The following is a 14,700-nucleotide window of genomic DNA, read 5'->3' as shown; positions in this document are numbered from 1 at the left end:
TGTCTCAAAAAAAAAAAAAAAAAAAAAAAAAAAAAAATGCAGCTGAAGAGCCCTCCCCCACATCCTCTGGTAAGATGTTGCCAAGACCTGTCAACTCTAAAATGGAGATGGGTCTGGGGTTCCCAAGGGGACAGAGCTTCGTTCTCAGACTTCGGCACCTCAGAATCAGCTGGAACATTTGTTAGAATGTGGAGTTTCTGGGTGGGACCCACGGATTTGCATTTCTAACAAGTTCCCAGGTGATGCTGAAGCCCCCGGCCAGGGGGCCACTGAAATGGGTGAACCCTGAGGTTCTGTCCTTACCACCGTCCACACACCAAAAGATGTGAGGGCTACAACCCACAGAGGAAGTCACAACTACCACCCTCTGAACCAAGACTGAACTTCTTGGAAGTCTAAAGAAATAATCTGAAATATGAGGAACAGTCTATGTGCAAGGTAAGTATACTGAAGCCTTTTAACAGTGAAGAATTGGGAACAACCTAATAAAAGTGCAGCCACAGGAAAGCAGTGAAATCACTTAGCTAGTTCCTCCGAGAAGCCTTCCCTGCATTCCTGGATGAGGATGCAGCCTCCTAATATGAACTCACAGAGCACCATGTCCTCCTCCCTTGCACCCATCACATTTACATAAACTGTTTGTTTGAAGAGTGTCTGACTTTTCCACTGAACTATAAGCTCCTCCAGGGCAGAAACCCCAGGTTCACAGCAGCCTGCAAGATGCTCAGCACAAGGCCAGCTCAATTCATCCTAAGTACCTGCCGCCTAGGAATGAATGGCACAGCTCCTGATGAGTTAGTATATAGCCACTAAAATCACACCACAAAAACGATGCTATAATATGGAAAATACTCATGCCAAAAATGTTAAAAAGAAAAAAAAAAAAAAGGCAGGACCCCAAATTCTGTATGCAACACTCACATAAAAAGCACAGTAAGGAAATAAACTGCTGTTTAGATAGGGGTGAGACGTGGGGAATTTTCTTTCATAGTCTTCCTCTTCTGTATTTTTTTTTTTTTTTTTTTGAGTCAGGGTCTCACCCTGTTACTCAGGCTGGAGTGCAGTGGTGTGGTAAACAGCTCACTGCAGCCTTGACCTTCTTGGGCTCAAGCGATGCTCCTACCCCAGCCTCCCAAGGAGCCGGGACTACAGGTGTGTGCCACCATGCCCAGTTAAGTTTTTATTTTTTGTTTAGAGAGAGACAAGGTCTTACCATGTTGCCTAGGCTGGTCTCGAACTCCTGGGCCCAAGGGAACCTTCTGCCTCGGCTTCCCAAAGTGCTGGGGTTACAGGCGTGAGCCACCACCATGCCCAGCCTCTCTTCTGTATTTTTATATTTTATTTCTCAGCATTCTCTAAGCATGCATTATAAAATATACATTAACTTAGGCTGGGCCCAGTGGTTCATGCCTGTAATTCCAGCACTTTGGCAGGTCAAGACAGGTGGATCACTTGAGGCCAGGAGTTTGAGACCAGCCTGGCCAACATGGCAAAACCCTGTCTCTACTAAAAATACAAAATTAGCCAGGCATGGTGGTGCACGCCTGTAATCTCAGCTACTCAGGAGACTGAGGCAGGAGAATCGCTTGAACCCGGCAGGTGGAGGTTGCAGTGAGCTAAGATTCGCCACGGCACTCCAGCCTGGGTGACAGAGTGAGACTCTGTCTCCAAAAAAAAAAAAAAAAAAAGTGTGTGTGTGTATATTTGTGTATATACACGTATTTTGTGTGTGTGTGTGTATATTTATACACACACACACACACACAATAGATTCCTTTAAATCTCAAATAGCCATCACCACTAGTTATGGGAAAAGACCAAACACAAGTGCAACTGGTACTTACCTTGGGGAAACAACGCTCAGCAGGCCCCTCTGGCTGTGAGGACACAGAGACTTGGGGGCCGGTCATGTACCTGCACCTCTGCCACTCTGGAACCAGCCCTTCACGACATACCCCAGACCCACCTCTCCTGGAACCGCTTGGAGGGGATGAGGCCGGCTCGAAGGTTGGTGTCCCCGACTCGCTTGGCCTGCCACCACGTGGGGTCGTCCTGGCTCACCACTTCCAGGACCTGCCTGCGCTGGAAGGGCAGGCCCGCCTCCTGACAAGGGATGGCCCGGTCCTCGCGAGGGTTGTAGTGGAAGAGGGCGCGCATGAACACCTGCACAAGGAGGGCTCTGGTGAGGCGGCCCTTCCCCACGTGGGCACAGACAGGTCATTGCCACATCAAAGGCCACATGACAATGACCACCCACACTTAGGAGGGCCAAGCAGCCTTTCGAATAGAAAGCTACTTGGAAACACTGCACATACGTTCTTAACTGTTCTTCAACCATTTGGGATACTATAGTCAGGAATTCCATCAAGAATCAGAAAATTAATAGACCCCATGACTGAATATCTTTCTCACCTAAATATTTCCTTATTTACTTGACCAGCTGTCCTCGTAACAGCCTCTTAGCATACACACAGCAACAACAAATCCTGGGAACAAAAAGTAAAGGCAAGCACAATTTCTAACTCAAGTGTTATTTTTGACACGCCAACTGAGCTGACGGAAGGCAGCAGCCATCTGTTATATAAGTAATCTAGATGTTTGGGTAAGAACACAAATATCAACAAAACTACTGTTACTGACTCCTCACCATCACTTTTCAGTGGGTAATTGACACCCACACCTCTTACAGCTCAATCCTGCCTCATCTGCCATAGACTCGGCCAAGCCCCAATTCCCCCCTCTACTCTAGAGTCACCCTCTTTGGAGAAGATGGTGTGAGTACACAGCATTTTTCACACTTCCTTGTTCTCTTCTATAATTTGGTGGCATGGATTAATTTTATTTATTTCTATTTTCAGACCATTAGGGCCCAATCACTTCAGTGGCAAACAGAAGAAAAAAAAAAGCAATCAGGGGTCTTCCTCAGACAGATACAGACTGTATTCCTTTATATGCCAACCAGAAAAGAGTCCATTGGACAACAGTAAGAACTTTCTGGCATATGTTGTGGGGACAGATACCCTTAACCAGCCACAGATGTTACCAGGGTCCTAAGCACTCAGAAGAGTGTAATCTTAAGTGGCCAGCCCAAATCAAGCATCTGGATCAAGAAGAAATATTCAAGAAGGATGGGCTGGGGGACAGGCTACTCATTTTGTCCTTTAGGAAAACCAAGTTCTCTTCCTCAAAGAGGGTTCCTCAAGTCAGAACCCTCAAAGTTGTATATGGGGACCACATTTGCTTGCCCTAAAAAGAATCACTTTCCACCAGGTAACAGGAAATATTATGCCCTGGGATTTAACCAAAGAGCACAAATAAGAAACAGCTATATAAAGATTATTTCTTCACTTGCTGCAAAAAACTGTCATTGAAGACATAGTCCATTACAAATCCACATTCTTCAAAGTATCGATGGACATCCCCTCTGTGCCCCATGCTGTAACATCTCTTCTTTCATGCATTAAGTACTGACAGGCAGGTATGGGAATCAATCTTGAAAAATTGGCATGCTTCCTTCCATTCTCTGCTCAACAGTATGTAATTCATTATGCTATCCTTCTTGCCTTGGCTGCCAGGAAACTCAGATCCAAATGTACTGTGAAATCAAAGTGATGCCCTCCTCTCTATCTCATCAACCATCATCTCACAGTTCAGGTCTTAATAATGTCTCACCTGGGCTTTTACAAGAGCCTTCTACCAGGCCTCCCTGCCTCCAACCTCTACCTCTACCCACGCCACCCTCTCCCCGTGGCTGCCTCAGGGAGCTTTCTAAAACACAAATATAACTGTACCACTCCCATCCTTAAAACACACACACACACACACACACACCAAAAACAAACAAACAAACAAACAAACAAAAAACACCTTTAAGAGCTTATTAGAATCTATGGGACTATCTCTCTTGGGCTGTGGGATGCCTTCCCATATGCCCCAGGGCTGGACCATTCAGTGCAGCCTGGGCTGACTTCCAGCTGCCAGCACCTGCATCTCTTTGCCTAGGGACTTACTTTCTCTGGCCACTGGAGCCTGCTCTTCTCTAATCCAGCAGGCAGAAGTTGCTAGGAATTAATCCCCCAGGTGCAGCCTGGCAGGAGTTGGTGTACAGATCGCCCAGCTCCCAGGGCCCCTGGGTGGGATGATAGAGGCATGTGTTCCACAGGGGAGGAAGTAGTTCCCCAAGTTCCCAGCAGGACTAAGCTCCAGCTGCCCATAGTGGTAATCTGCTTGATAACACACCCTTGGTCAGATCAGCTGTCTTCCCTTTCCCAGTCCTGTACTGGTGTTTCCTGGGGTCACTTCCCAAATAAACCATTTGTATTAAAATCCTTGTCTCAGGGGCAGCTTCTAAGAGGCCCCAAACTAAGCAAGGATTATGCCAAAACCCTTAACAAGGCATCGAGGCCATTCAGAACATAGGCTTAACCCACCTCCCCAGCAAAACCCACCACCATCCTCCCCACAAAGCCCCACCACATCGCCCTTAACGTGCTCCTCTCCAGAATGCCAGGGAGCCTCTGTATGGGCAGACCCTGCCAAGGTCCTACTCTTCTTTACCTTCTTCAGGCCTCAGTTCCAACACCCCCACTCTGACACCCTCAAGGGTGACTGTAACTCTTTGTACAGAATCTTGACAAAGCACTTATTACATAGCAAGGAAAGATTTGCTGCCCTTCTGCACCAGGAACCCTTGAAGCTACCAAGAGTCCCTGTCTCCAGCATCTGGCAGAGTGCCTGGCACAGAGGAGGTGACCAAATAAGGCAGGCTCAGCAACAATTACACAAATGGCAGTTACTTAATTGGTTCAGAATTCAGCACACTTGGTACCTTTTCCTCCTCTTCATGGCCCTGAGTTTCTATTTCAATTAAAATAACCTCGTCTTTTATTATTAGTAAGCACGTCAAATCCTGTTTAGAAAGAGGCAGGGTACAAACAAATGAATCACTTTGTGACAGAATTAAAGTCCTTCAATGGGCACAGATTACTAGGACCAGATCTATGATCTGTTCCCGAATGACTGTTTCAAGAGGCTGGACTAGATCCAGCCCCCAGCCAGCGAGCTGCATCTCTCAAGCTGAGAGAGGGCACCGCAGGCCCACCTCCCCATACCTTGCTCTCCTTTAAGCGATCTTCCTCCTGGGTGGCTGGGATGATTTTTAGGGTGATGGATCCCTGGGACTGGGCCTGAAACGAGAGAGAACAGAAGCTTCTCGCCTACCAGGTCTAACCCTCCAAGAGCTCAACTCCTACTTCTCAGGCCTAAAAACTGATGTTCAGAAAGTCAGACTTGCAGCCTCCCAAGGCCCACCCTTCTAGGATGGTGCACTGGTTGAATGAACTAAAGCAAAACTCAGTAACCAAGTAACTGTACCTTTTTGTATTTTTTTGTATTTTTATTATTTTAAAGCCAGTTCAAATTTAGCAGTGGAGGATTGGTAACTGTATTTTCAAAAGACAAAGGGACGAAAGACTTTCCATGAGAACCCAAGGACTACGTGTTGAATTCCAATCCTCCATCCCTGCTGACCGCTAGGGCCCCAGAGGGCTCCCTTCCTTGCTTTCCTCTTGGGTCATTTGAACAACCCATTTCAGCTTCCTTTGCCTCTTACCTGACTGATTTGGGGCTGGTCTCTGATTAATACTTCCCTCTTTGCTTCCATCTCCCCAGTCTCAGGTCATGCCCAGCTTTCCAGGAGCTCCCTTCACCCTCATCTACAGAGACCCTGCAGCCCAATGCCAGGGGCCCAACAAGGAAGAATGCTGTCGGACCAGGACAGCAGGGCCCAACAGACCACCTCCTGGCCTCTCCACTACCCAGACAGCCCACACCCTTGCTCTGCAGCACAAGGAAGTTGGCACCCAAAGCCACAAAAAAGCAAGCTTGGGCAAAAGGACTGAAGGGCCTGCCTGCAATCTGCATCCTCTACAGAGGGGGCTTTATTTTGTTGGGGTTTTGTTTTGTTTTGTTTTTTGAGATAGAGTTTTGCTCTCATTGCCCAGACTGGAGTGCACTGGCATGCTCTCGACTGCTTGCAACCTCTGCCTCCCAGATTCAAGCTATTCTCCTGCCTCAGCCTCCCAAGCACCTGGGATTACAGGGGCCCACAACCATGCCCAGCTAATTTTTTGTATTTTTAGTAGAGATGGTGTTTCACCATGTTGCCCAGGCTGGTCTCGAACTCCTGACCTCAGGTGATCCACCTGCCTCAGCCTCCCAAAGTGCTGGGATTACAGGTGTGAGCCACTGGGCCCAGCCCAGAGAGGGCTTTAAACAGTGGGCCTCCTCTCTTCCGATCTTATCCTGTTTCTGCCCCCAAAACTATCAGAAGTTAGCAAAGAGTATCAGGTTGGGGGAGGAATCCTGAGGATAAAGGGGACCAAGCTATGATTGTTTGGTTTTTCACAATTTCAGTTTTGACTTCAACTCCCCAGAATGGACCATGGAGGTTTTCAGCCAAGCATTTAGTACCTTGAAATCCCCTTATACTTCTGAAGGGCTTTACCCTTTTCCAGATGTTGGCATCCCAATGATAACCACACATTGGCTGAGAAAGAATCCCTATCCCAACGTTAAAGGAAAGGAAATGGAAACTCAGATGATCTGATGGCTTGTCCAAGGTTGCACAGTTGGAAGGAGGCAGAGCCAGGATTCATACCCAGGACCCAGGACCCAGGAGGGACCTTGTAAAAGGGAGCCAGGGGAAGGAAGGAAGGCTGTGCTGAGAAGAGGGTCTAAGAGAGGCAGATGAAGGGAAGTTCCCCTCCTCCTGCCGCCACCCCATACCCCAAGCACACCGTTAGGGGCACACCATAGGCCACTTTGCCTGCCACCTCCTCAGGACAACAGCAAGGCTAAGCCAGAATCTGCCTTGGCTCCGGAAAGCGCCCTGCTCTGGGTGTCTGAAGACCCAGCACATCCCTAGCAGGCATGTAGCACGGACCAGAATCTGGCTGATCTCGTCGGGCCGCTTGTGCAGGACTGCGATCCCGTTCACTTCTCGGAGCTCGTCTCCAACGTGGACCAGGCCTAGGAGACAAAGGGACTGACCATCAGCACAGGAGGAGAGCCTGAGCACCAATCACTCAGAGCTCCAAGCACCACAGGGGCCTGCCTGAGGAGCCCACTGCAGGGCCAACTCGAGGTTTAAAGTTGATGGGTGGGACTCGGGCGAACTAAGCCCCTGAGTGCTGGGCACCTCACTTGGCATGGACGGCTCAAATCACCCAGTAAAATCTCCATTTTACAAATTGGCCCCTGAGACCCAGGAAGATTAAGCAGCTTGCATAAGGCCACATTGCTAAGAAATAATGAAGCCAGTATTCAAACACAGTTATTCTGATGTAGAAAGCCTGTGTTCTTTTTGCTATAACCTCTGCTTCTTTAAACTTATCATTAACTCTTCACCTTCCTAGGTTTACAGATATACTCCTAGAATGGCGTCCTTCAGTCTTAACAAGGAAAGACAAAAGCGCCAGTGAAGACATCATTAAGACTGTAAACACAATATGAGCCTCTGCCTGAACGACAAATGTCTCGGCATATTAGGGCCCTATTGGCTACTCTAAGTGGACACTGGCCTGGCTGCATCAGCATCACCTGGAGGCAGGTTAAAAGTGCAGAATCTTCAGCCTAGCTCAGACCTGCTGAATCAGTCTGCATTTTAACAAGATGCTCAGGGAATTCGTGTACTCCTTAATGTTTGCAAAGTGCTGGTCTAGGATTCTCTGCAACGGTGAACCCCAGACTTTGGGGGTAACATCCCCCTATATCAGGAGGTTTGTCTCCCAGCTTAGTAGCTCTTCCACACACCGGTGATTCTCAACCTTTCTACCCAAATGAATCTGGGGCACAAACACTCGCTTTGTAATAGTGGCTTGACAAGACCTGGGGTGGTGGGGAAGGGTGTCATCCCTGTCCCACAGTTAGTAATCCCCCAAGCCCATGCTATATTCTTAACTGTCACAGTCCTTGGACTAAACCAACGTATGAGCTTTTTCTCAATCACCCCAAAGTACTCTATGACTATTTTTTATATATATATACACACATGTATATATAAAATATATACGTATATATGTATATATAATTATTATTTTTTTTTTTAGACAATCTCACTGCGTCACCCACGCTAGAGTGTAGTGGTGTAATCACAGCCCACTGCAACCTGAAACTCCTGGCCTCAATCTTCCCACCTGGGCCTCCCGAATAGCTAGGACTACAGGTGTGGGCCACCGTGCATGGCCTATATTTTCTTTTTCTCTTTTTTTTTTTGAGACAGAGTTTTGCTCTTGTTGCCCAGGCTGGAGTGCAATGGTGTGATCTCGGCTCACCACAACCTCCACCTCCCAGGTTCAAGTGATTCTCCTGCCTCAGCCTTCCCAAGTAGCTGTGATTACAGGCATACGCCACCAATCCTGGCTAATTTTGTATTTTTAGTAGAGACAGGGGTTTCTCCATGTGGGTCAGGCTGGTCTCGAACTCCTGACCTCAGGTGATCTGCCCACCTTGGCCTCCCAAAATGCTGGGATTATAGGTATGAGCCACAGCACCCGGTTTCTTGTTTTGAGACAGAGTCTCACTCTGTTGCCCAGGCTGGAGTGTAGTGGCATGATCTTGGCTCACTGCAACCTCCACCTCCCAGGTTTGTGTGTTTAGTAGAGATAGGGTTTCACCATGTTGGCTAGGCTGGTCTCCAACTCCTGGCCTCAAGTGATCCGCCCACCTCAGCCTCCTAAAGTGCTGTGATTACAGGTGTAAGCCACCACGCCCAGCTGGCCTATATTTTCTATTAAAATTTCTACTGACTTGGGAAGGAGATGAGAATTCCAGCCACAACCCCAGAAAGCAAAGCATATCCCAAACAGGTGGCCTGATAGGAGAGAGGTAAGGGGATCTATGAGCAAAGGTGGAGGGCTCTGGAACAATGGCCATGATCAGGGGTGGGCCAGCTTTGCACGCTGCCACTCACCGCTCCTGTCTGCTGCGCCTCCTCGCATGATCCTGGCCACCACGACAGCCCCTGAGTGCTCGTCCCGCCGGATGGTGGCACCCTGAACCCGAGACAGAAGAGACAGGTTCTTAAGCAGCAGCTCCAAATCTCAGACCCCTACTCTCTGGACCCAGCACAGCCTCCCCAGTCCCTCCCTCTGACAGTCCTGAGGACAGATCAGTGGGGACCTTCCCAATGCTGAAGACAAAACAAAACCAACATCTCCCATTAGTACAGCCCTGCACTTCACAGTTTACAAGGCAAAATAACGCTGCAACATTTTAGATGAGGGACTGGGGCTCAGAGAAGTTAAATATCCTCAAGGTCACCCAGCTGGTAAAGGGGAAAGCTTTTTGTGATGCCAAATCCAGTACGTTCTCCATCACATCTCTGTCATATCACACTTCCTACCACTTGCAAAGACATTTAATAATGAGGATGATACGTGCCAGCTAATTCTCACCCTGCCTCTACCCAATCACAAGGTTACCGGGCCTTCTGCTGCTGCTGAGGGAAACCAATTATGCACCCCAGCCAGAGCTTCAGGACCAGGACTTGGCCCATGAAGCACAGCAGAGATGACACTTAGGATGAGAAAAGCACTAACGAGCCCTCGATTTCCTGCACCACAGAGGCTGGACTGCAGCAGGACAGCAGAAAGCTTAAGAGCTAAGCTCTAGGGCTGGACAGCCCTGGGTGTGAACACAGTTCCGCCATTTACAGAAAGCATGTGGCCTTGGCAAGGAAATCTCTTATCTTCTTCAAGCCTGTTTCCTGTGAGATGTAGGACAGCATTTAACTCACAGTGTTGTTGCAAGGATTCCATGCAAGGCACTTAGTACACAGTAAGCACTCAACATATGTTAACCACTTATTAGTGGCTGTAACTGCAAACACATTTGCACACTTATTGTTAACATCATCTGTGCCATCTATTTGAAGTACATAAAATAATTATTGCTAGAAAGAGAGGCCATCAACTAAGAACCCCAGGACTTCTAGCCCCTCAGACCTGAGAACTTTCCAGCATCGCTATCCATCATTTATTCAGCTCTGAACTGCCAGCACCCAATACAGAGCCTGGATAGGAGGGCTCACAATGTGTTTGCTAAATCAACGGATGGCTGCTCCATTTTACAGGTGAGGAAACAGAGGGAGAGGAGAGATCCTCGTCTGCTTGCAGAAGAGGCTCATTGGAGGTCATTTGGGGAAAGCTGGAAATAAAGAATGACAGCTGTGGGATCTTCTGGAGCCAATCTCAATTCTCTGGGCTTCCACCACTTCCGTGCATCTCATAAACAACCCTGTCCCTTTGCTCAGTAAATCAATGCTGAACCAGGACCAAAATGATAGCAATCTGTCTACTGGGGAGAGGAATGCCCCGTGCTTCCTCAATCTTCAGAGCAGGCATTGTCACACGTTTTCTGTAAGAGGCCACACGTAAATATTTTAGGCCAGCTACACAGTCTCTGTCACAATGACTCAACTCTGCCATCGCACTATAAAGGCAGTCACAGCCTATCGGTAAGTGAATGGGCCTGGTTGTGCTCCAAAAAAGCTTTATTTTAAAAAATAAGCTGTGGGCTGGGTCTGGCCCTTGGGCTGTAGTTTGTCCATTTCTGGCTTAAAGGATGATCAGGGTCACCCTATACAATTGTGCAGGTTATTTACTGCACAAAGCGGGTTGGCCACAGTTGAGAGGGGCTGTACCCACCCAGAGGAAGGGGTGCCCTGCATACAGAGGCGCCACAGGGACGAGCAGCAGCCCCGGCAAAGCTGCTGTCACTCACTCTGAAGACTTCGGGGAGGGTCTTGTCCCAGTGTTTTGGGTGGGGGTGAGAGGCAGGGGAAGAGTGGGTTAGAGAGAAGCAGGCAGCAGCACCTACCAGGGGTTCCTTGTTCTTCACCAAGCGGACGATCTTCACAGATTCCTCATCAAAATCCTCATCGATATTGTCAGGCAGAGGCGGGAGAACGGGGTCAAAATTCTTCTGGGCAACCGTGTCATGTACCATGAGCACAGCCTGCCGGGAAAGTGAGAGAAAAGGAGGGCTGGCCCGCCACTCACAGGGTCAGCAGGCCGTGGTTGGGTGGTGGTCTGGAGGGTGGCAGACGCCATGTCAGAGAGACAACTGCCCAGACGCTAGTGCTGAAGATCACTCCCTCAGAAGTCTCCACTCCTCAGCCTCACGAGGAGCGCTCCCTCGACCCCTATCCCAGGAGACACAGAGGCAGGGGTGGGCAGGGGCTCTGCGCGACTACCCTCAGGTGCGGGGTGGACAGCAGCTGGAGCAGCTCCTTCTCATCACTGTGCACGGAGGCGGCCTGCAACTCCTCCATCACCTGCAGAGAATGAGACAGGCGCCACCGATGGCTAGAGGTGCCCCTGCCCCACATCTGCTGGGTCCTTCCTCTTTGGGCCACAGACCCAAGGGCCCACCCAGTTGCAGCCCCCAGGGGCTGAGGGGCAGACCCTCAGCCACACCAGGACGATGATCCCGGGAACATCACACCAGGGGTCAGGAGCAGCTCGATGGGGCCATCCTCCAAGGAGCCACCATTTTAAGCCCTATGTGCTTTCCGCTTTATGTGGATCTTCTCACTGAACCCTGCAACCAACTTGATGCAGAGGGTCTTGTTACTTTGCCATTTTACAGAGGAGAATCCTGAGACTCAAAGAGATTAAACATCTTGCCCGAAGTCACAGAGCTCATATACAGCACAGCTAGGATTTGAACCTAGGCTTACCTGGCTCTCAGATGCTATTTTATGAATGAGGAAATGAGAGCTCAGAGAGGTTGAGTGGCCTACTTAACATCACAGAGCCAGCGGGACAGGCAGCGCTGAGCCTGGGAACCAGGCAACCTAATGTGCCCCTAATCACATTTCACAGTGGAGAAGGGCCCAGGGCTCTGCACCCATGGGCTGCACCCATCCCTCCCCAGGCCATCTCCTGGGGTTAGGAGAGTTTATTCAGGAGCTGATCTTAGTAATCAACCAGAATGGGTTTTCCCCAACCATGCAACACAAAGGACTAGGTCCACAAGAAATTAAGAAGCGTTCCTTTAAAAAATGAGAAGCCTGAGCCAGTATGCGGGGACACACTCTAGGTCCCTTGACTTCAGGAAAGCACAGATACAATGTCTAATTGACCTATTCAAATCACCCGTCTTCAGAGCAGTTTGGGAACTGCTCGGCCAATCCAATGCCCTCGTTTACAGCAGAGGAAATAGCTCAAGAACACACAGATAGTGGGCAGCCCGATGTCAGTGTCTCCCAACCCAGTCCAAGGCTCACCGGTTCCTCCCTGCCTTTCGGGGAACCCAGAGAGAGGAAGAGAAAGAGGAGGACAAGGGAAGAAAACACCTCTTCACCTTTGGGATCCTCATCCCTGGTGTCCCCAGACTAAGCAAACGAGGCAAGATGAAGGAACTCTACAGGGTAGGGAGTGGGGCAGACACTCTAAGGAGAAACCTGGGGCTTACGTCCTCAGCGAGGGCCACAGCGCTGTGCAGAACTGGGGTTGGACTTTGCCTTTCATAATAGCGAAGCTTCTCATGAATCTGCAAAGACAGAGTATTTCAGATGCACCCTGGACACCACACATCCCACCCATGGCTGTGGGGACAACTGGGGCAGCACACTGGGCCACTGATGGGGCACCGTAAGAGAAAGTCCTGTGCAGTGGGCAAGTGAAGGCCTTCCTGGGGCAGGGAGATGACTAGGATGACCTCAGACAGCCCCAGACAGCTAGAAAGACCTCTAGACACCCTTCCAGGCAGGATGACGTGGGACTTCACCTTCATTAAGTAACTGAGGCTTTTTTCACTGAAAACATCCCTCAGGAAGCCCATCTCCTCCTTGTGGTTGGAGTCAGGTCTGAGCTGGGAGGTCAGCAGGGCCAGGGTTTCATGCAAACCTGGCGAGGGGTGAGAAAAACAAAGGATAGCAAACGCAGTGGGTGCTCCCTGCCCCCAAGGAGCCCGAGTGGGGCCTCAAACAGCACTTTGGTCCTGCAGTGAGGACATTCCCTCCCCAGGCTCTCACTGCCAGGGCCTGGAGGCTGCCAGGCAGGCTCTTGTCTTCAGCCCGGGGGAGTACTTACCAGAGTCCTCCGACAGCACTGGCATGCTGGTGTTGTCACGTCCTGACCTCTCCCTGCAGATTCTGGGAGAAGGGGGTGGGGGTGGGTATTGAAGCTCCATCAAGCATATTTATTCAACAAACTGACTACACATCTACTGTGTTCTCTGAGACCAAGCTGTGGACACAGAAGATGGGAACAAATAACTCTGCTCACTTTTTTCAGAGACGAAAGAAATAAAGCTAAGATGTGCTGAGTGTTCTCAATGTGCCAAGCATTGTGTGGGGTGATTTCTATGATAAATTTTTTGTCTGCACAAAGTCCTGAGAAAAGACTGCGAATGTTCCCATTTTATTGATGAAGAAACAGCGGCGTGTAAGGGTTCAGAAAGTTGTGGGTCAAAATCCACATTCAAGCGGGCTCTTCCAGGCTGGCCTTGGAGGTGCCAAGTGACCCTGCCTGACAGTGTCTGCTGTCCTCCGCAGCGCACCCCCTCCACTATAACCTTGTAAGAGCCCTGGCTCAAGCCCCCGCTGGGACCCACCTTCCACAACTACCTGGCTGGGCCTACAAGCCCCCTCTCCCCGACCCCCCAAGACCCAACCCAAAGGGAGTCTCCAGACTGGAGTGCAGAGAGGAGGGGGAGAAATGGGAGTCCGGCTTCCACTATGCGGGGGGGACCCCTATCTCAGGAGGCCCCCTAAGGTGCTCTGCAGCACGTGGACCTCAAAAAGTCCTCGTTAGGAAGAGGAGAAGGAGAGTCATGATTGATTCATTCCACAAACATGGAGCCAGCCAGCGGCGCCGAGCCCCGGTGCCACTAAGAGGCATAAGAACCGCCCCGGGCCCTCCAGCCCCCGCCCCGCCCAGCCACGCCGGACTCACCCTTGGGCTGCTCCCCGCAGGAGGCCGAGCACCGACTCCCGCTCGCTCTCCGAAGGAACCTGTGGGACGAACAAGGAGCGCGCTGGGCGCAGAAGCGGCGACCCCAGGGGACCTTGGAGGGCGGTCCCGGAGGACGCGGCGCGGCAGGGAGCTGGGGGCGCGCGGCAGGGCGGGCGCGGGAAGAGGGAGGCGGGGGCCGAGGGGCGGGGCTGAGACCCCCGCGGTGGGCTCGGTGGGCCGCGAGGCTGCCGGGGAGCACGAGAGGAGGGTCTCGGTCCGGTCTCCCGCCCCTCCCGCCGCGGCGTCCAGCTCCCTCGTCCGTTGCCCGCGCCGCCTTCTACCTCGTCGCGCCGGGATGTGTGCTCCGCGAACGGGAGCCGCGCGGGTGCCCCGAGCCTGGGCCGCCGCTGGCTCCGCCTTCCTGGGCCCCTCCCTGCGGCTGCCGCGCAGGGCGGGGGTGGCGGAGCCTGAGGAGGCGCGGCGCGGGGAGGAGGCGGGGGAGGAGCAGAGGCCGCCCTCCGCGTCTGGCACCGCCGCCCCCCCGGGCTGGGCTCCGCTAGCCGATGTCGTACCCCCTCCCACTCTCCCGCTCTCCAGCTCCCTGAGCCCCCTGCCTGTGTCCACCCCCGCCCTGGCACACAGCCAGCCTTCCCTTCCGGCCGCACAATCCACCCTCCGCGAGTGGAGGGGTGGACACCTGCTCAACAGAGAATTCGATTTTGCAAACATTTATTGAGCA

General features: G+C 51.1%; 1 protein-coding gene across 5 annotated transcripts in view; it reads right to left on the bottom strand.

Moving 5' to 3' along the window:
- MPP3 (MAGUK p55 scaffold protein 3) overlaps window positions 1–14,488 on the bottom strand; it is a 32,279-nt gene extending 17,791 nt beyond the window's left edge. For 3 of the 5 annotated variants that reach the window (XM_008012506.3, XM_008012507.3, XM_073005255.1), the window contains exons 1-9: window positions 13,098–13,197; window positions 12,793–12,911; window positions 12,478–12,555; window positions 11,255–11,335; window positions 10,879–11,016; window positions 8,972–9,053; window positions 6,944–7,029; window positions 5,112–5,186; window positions 1,967–2,163 (exon numbers count right to left, since the gene is read on the bottom strand). In XM_008012506.3, the coding sequence (XP_008010697.2) occupies window positions 1,967–2,163; window positions 5,112–5,186; window positions 6,944–7,029; window positions 8,972–9,053; window positions 10,879–11,016; window positions 11,255–11,335; window positions 12,478–12,555; window positions 12,793–12,911; window positions 13,098–13,197 (956 nt within the window). Of the gene's footprint in view, window positions 1–1,966; window positions 2,164–5,111; window positions 5,187–6,943; window positions 7,030–8,971; window positions 9,054–10,878; window positions 11,017–11,254; window positions 11,336–12,477; window positions 12,556–12,792; window positions 12,912–13,097; window positions 13,198–13,961; window positions 14,021–14,302 lie in introns of those variants that run through there. The other 2 variants (XM_008012509.3, XM_008012508.3) reach the window with 2 other exon arrangements.
- Window positions 14,489–14,700: the final 212 nt, after the last annotated feature.

The sequence above is a fragment of the Chlorocebus sabaeus genome, chromosome 16 (genome assembly GCF_047675955.1).
Source record: "Chlorocebus sabaeus isolate Y175 chromosome 16, mChlSab1.0.hap1, whole genome shotgun sequence".
Classification (NCBI taxonomy): Eukaryota; Metazoa; Chordata; class Mammalia; order Primates; family Cercopithecidae; genus Chlorocebus; species Chlorocebus sabaeus.
This window is presented reverse-complemented; position numbering and strand designations above follow the sequence as displayed.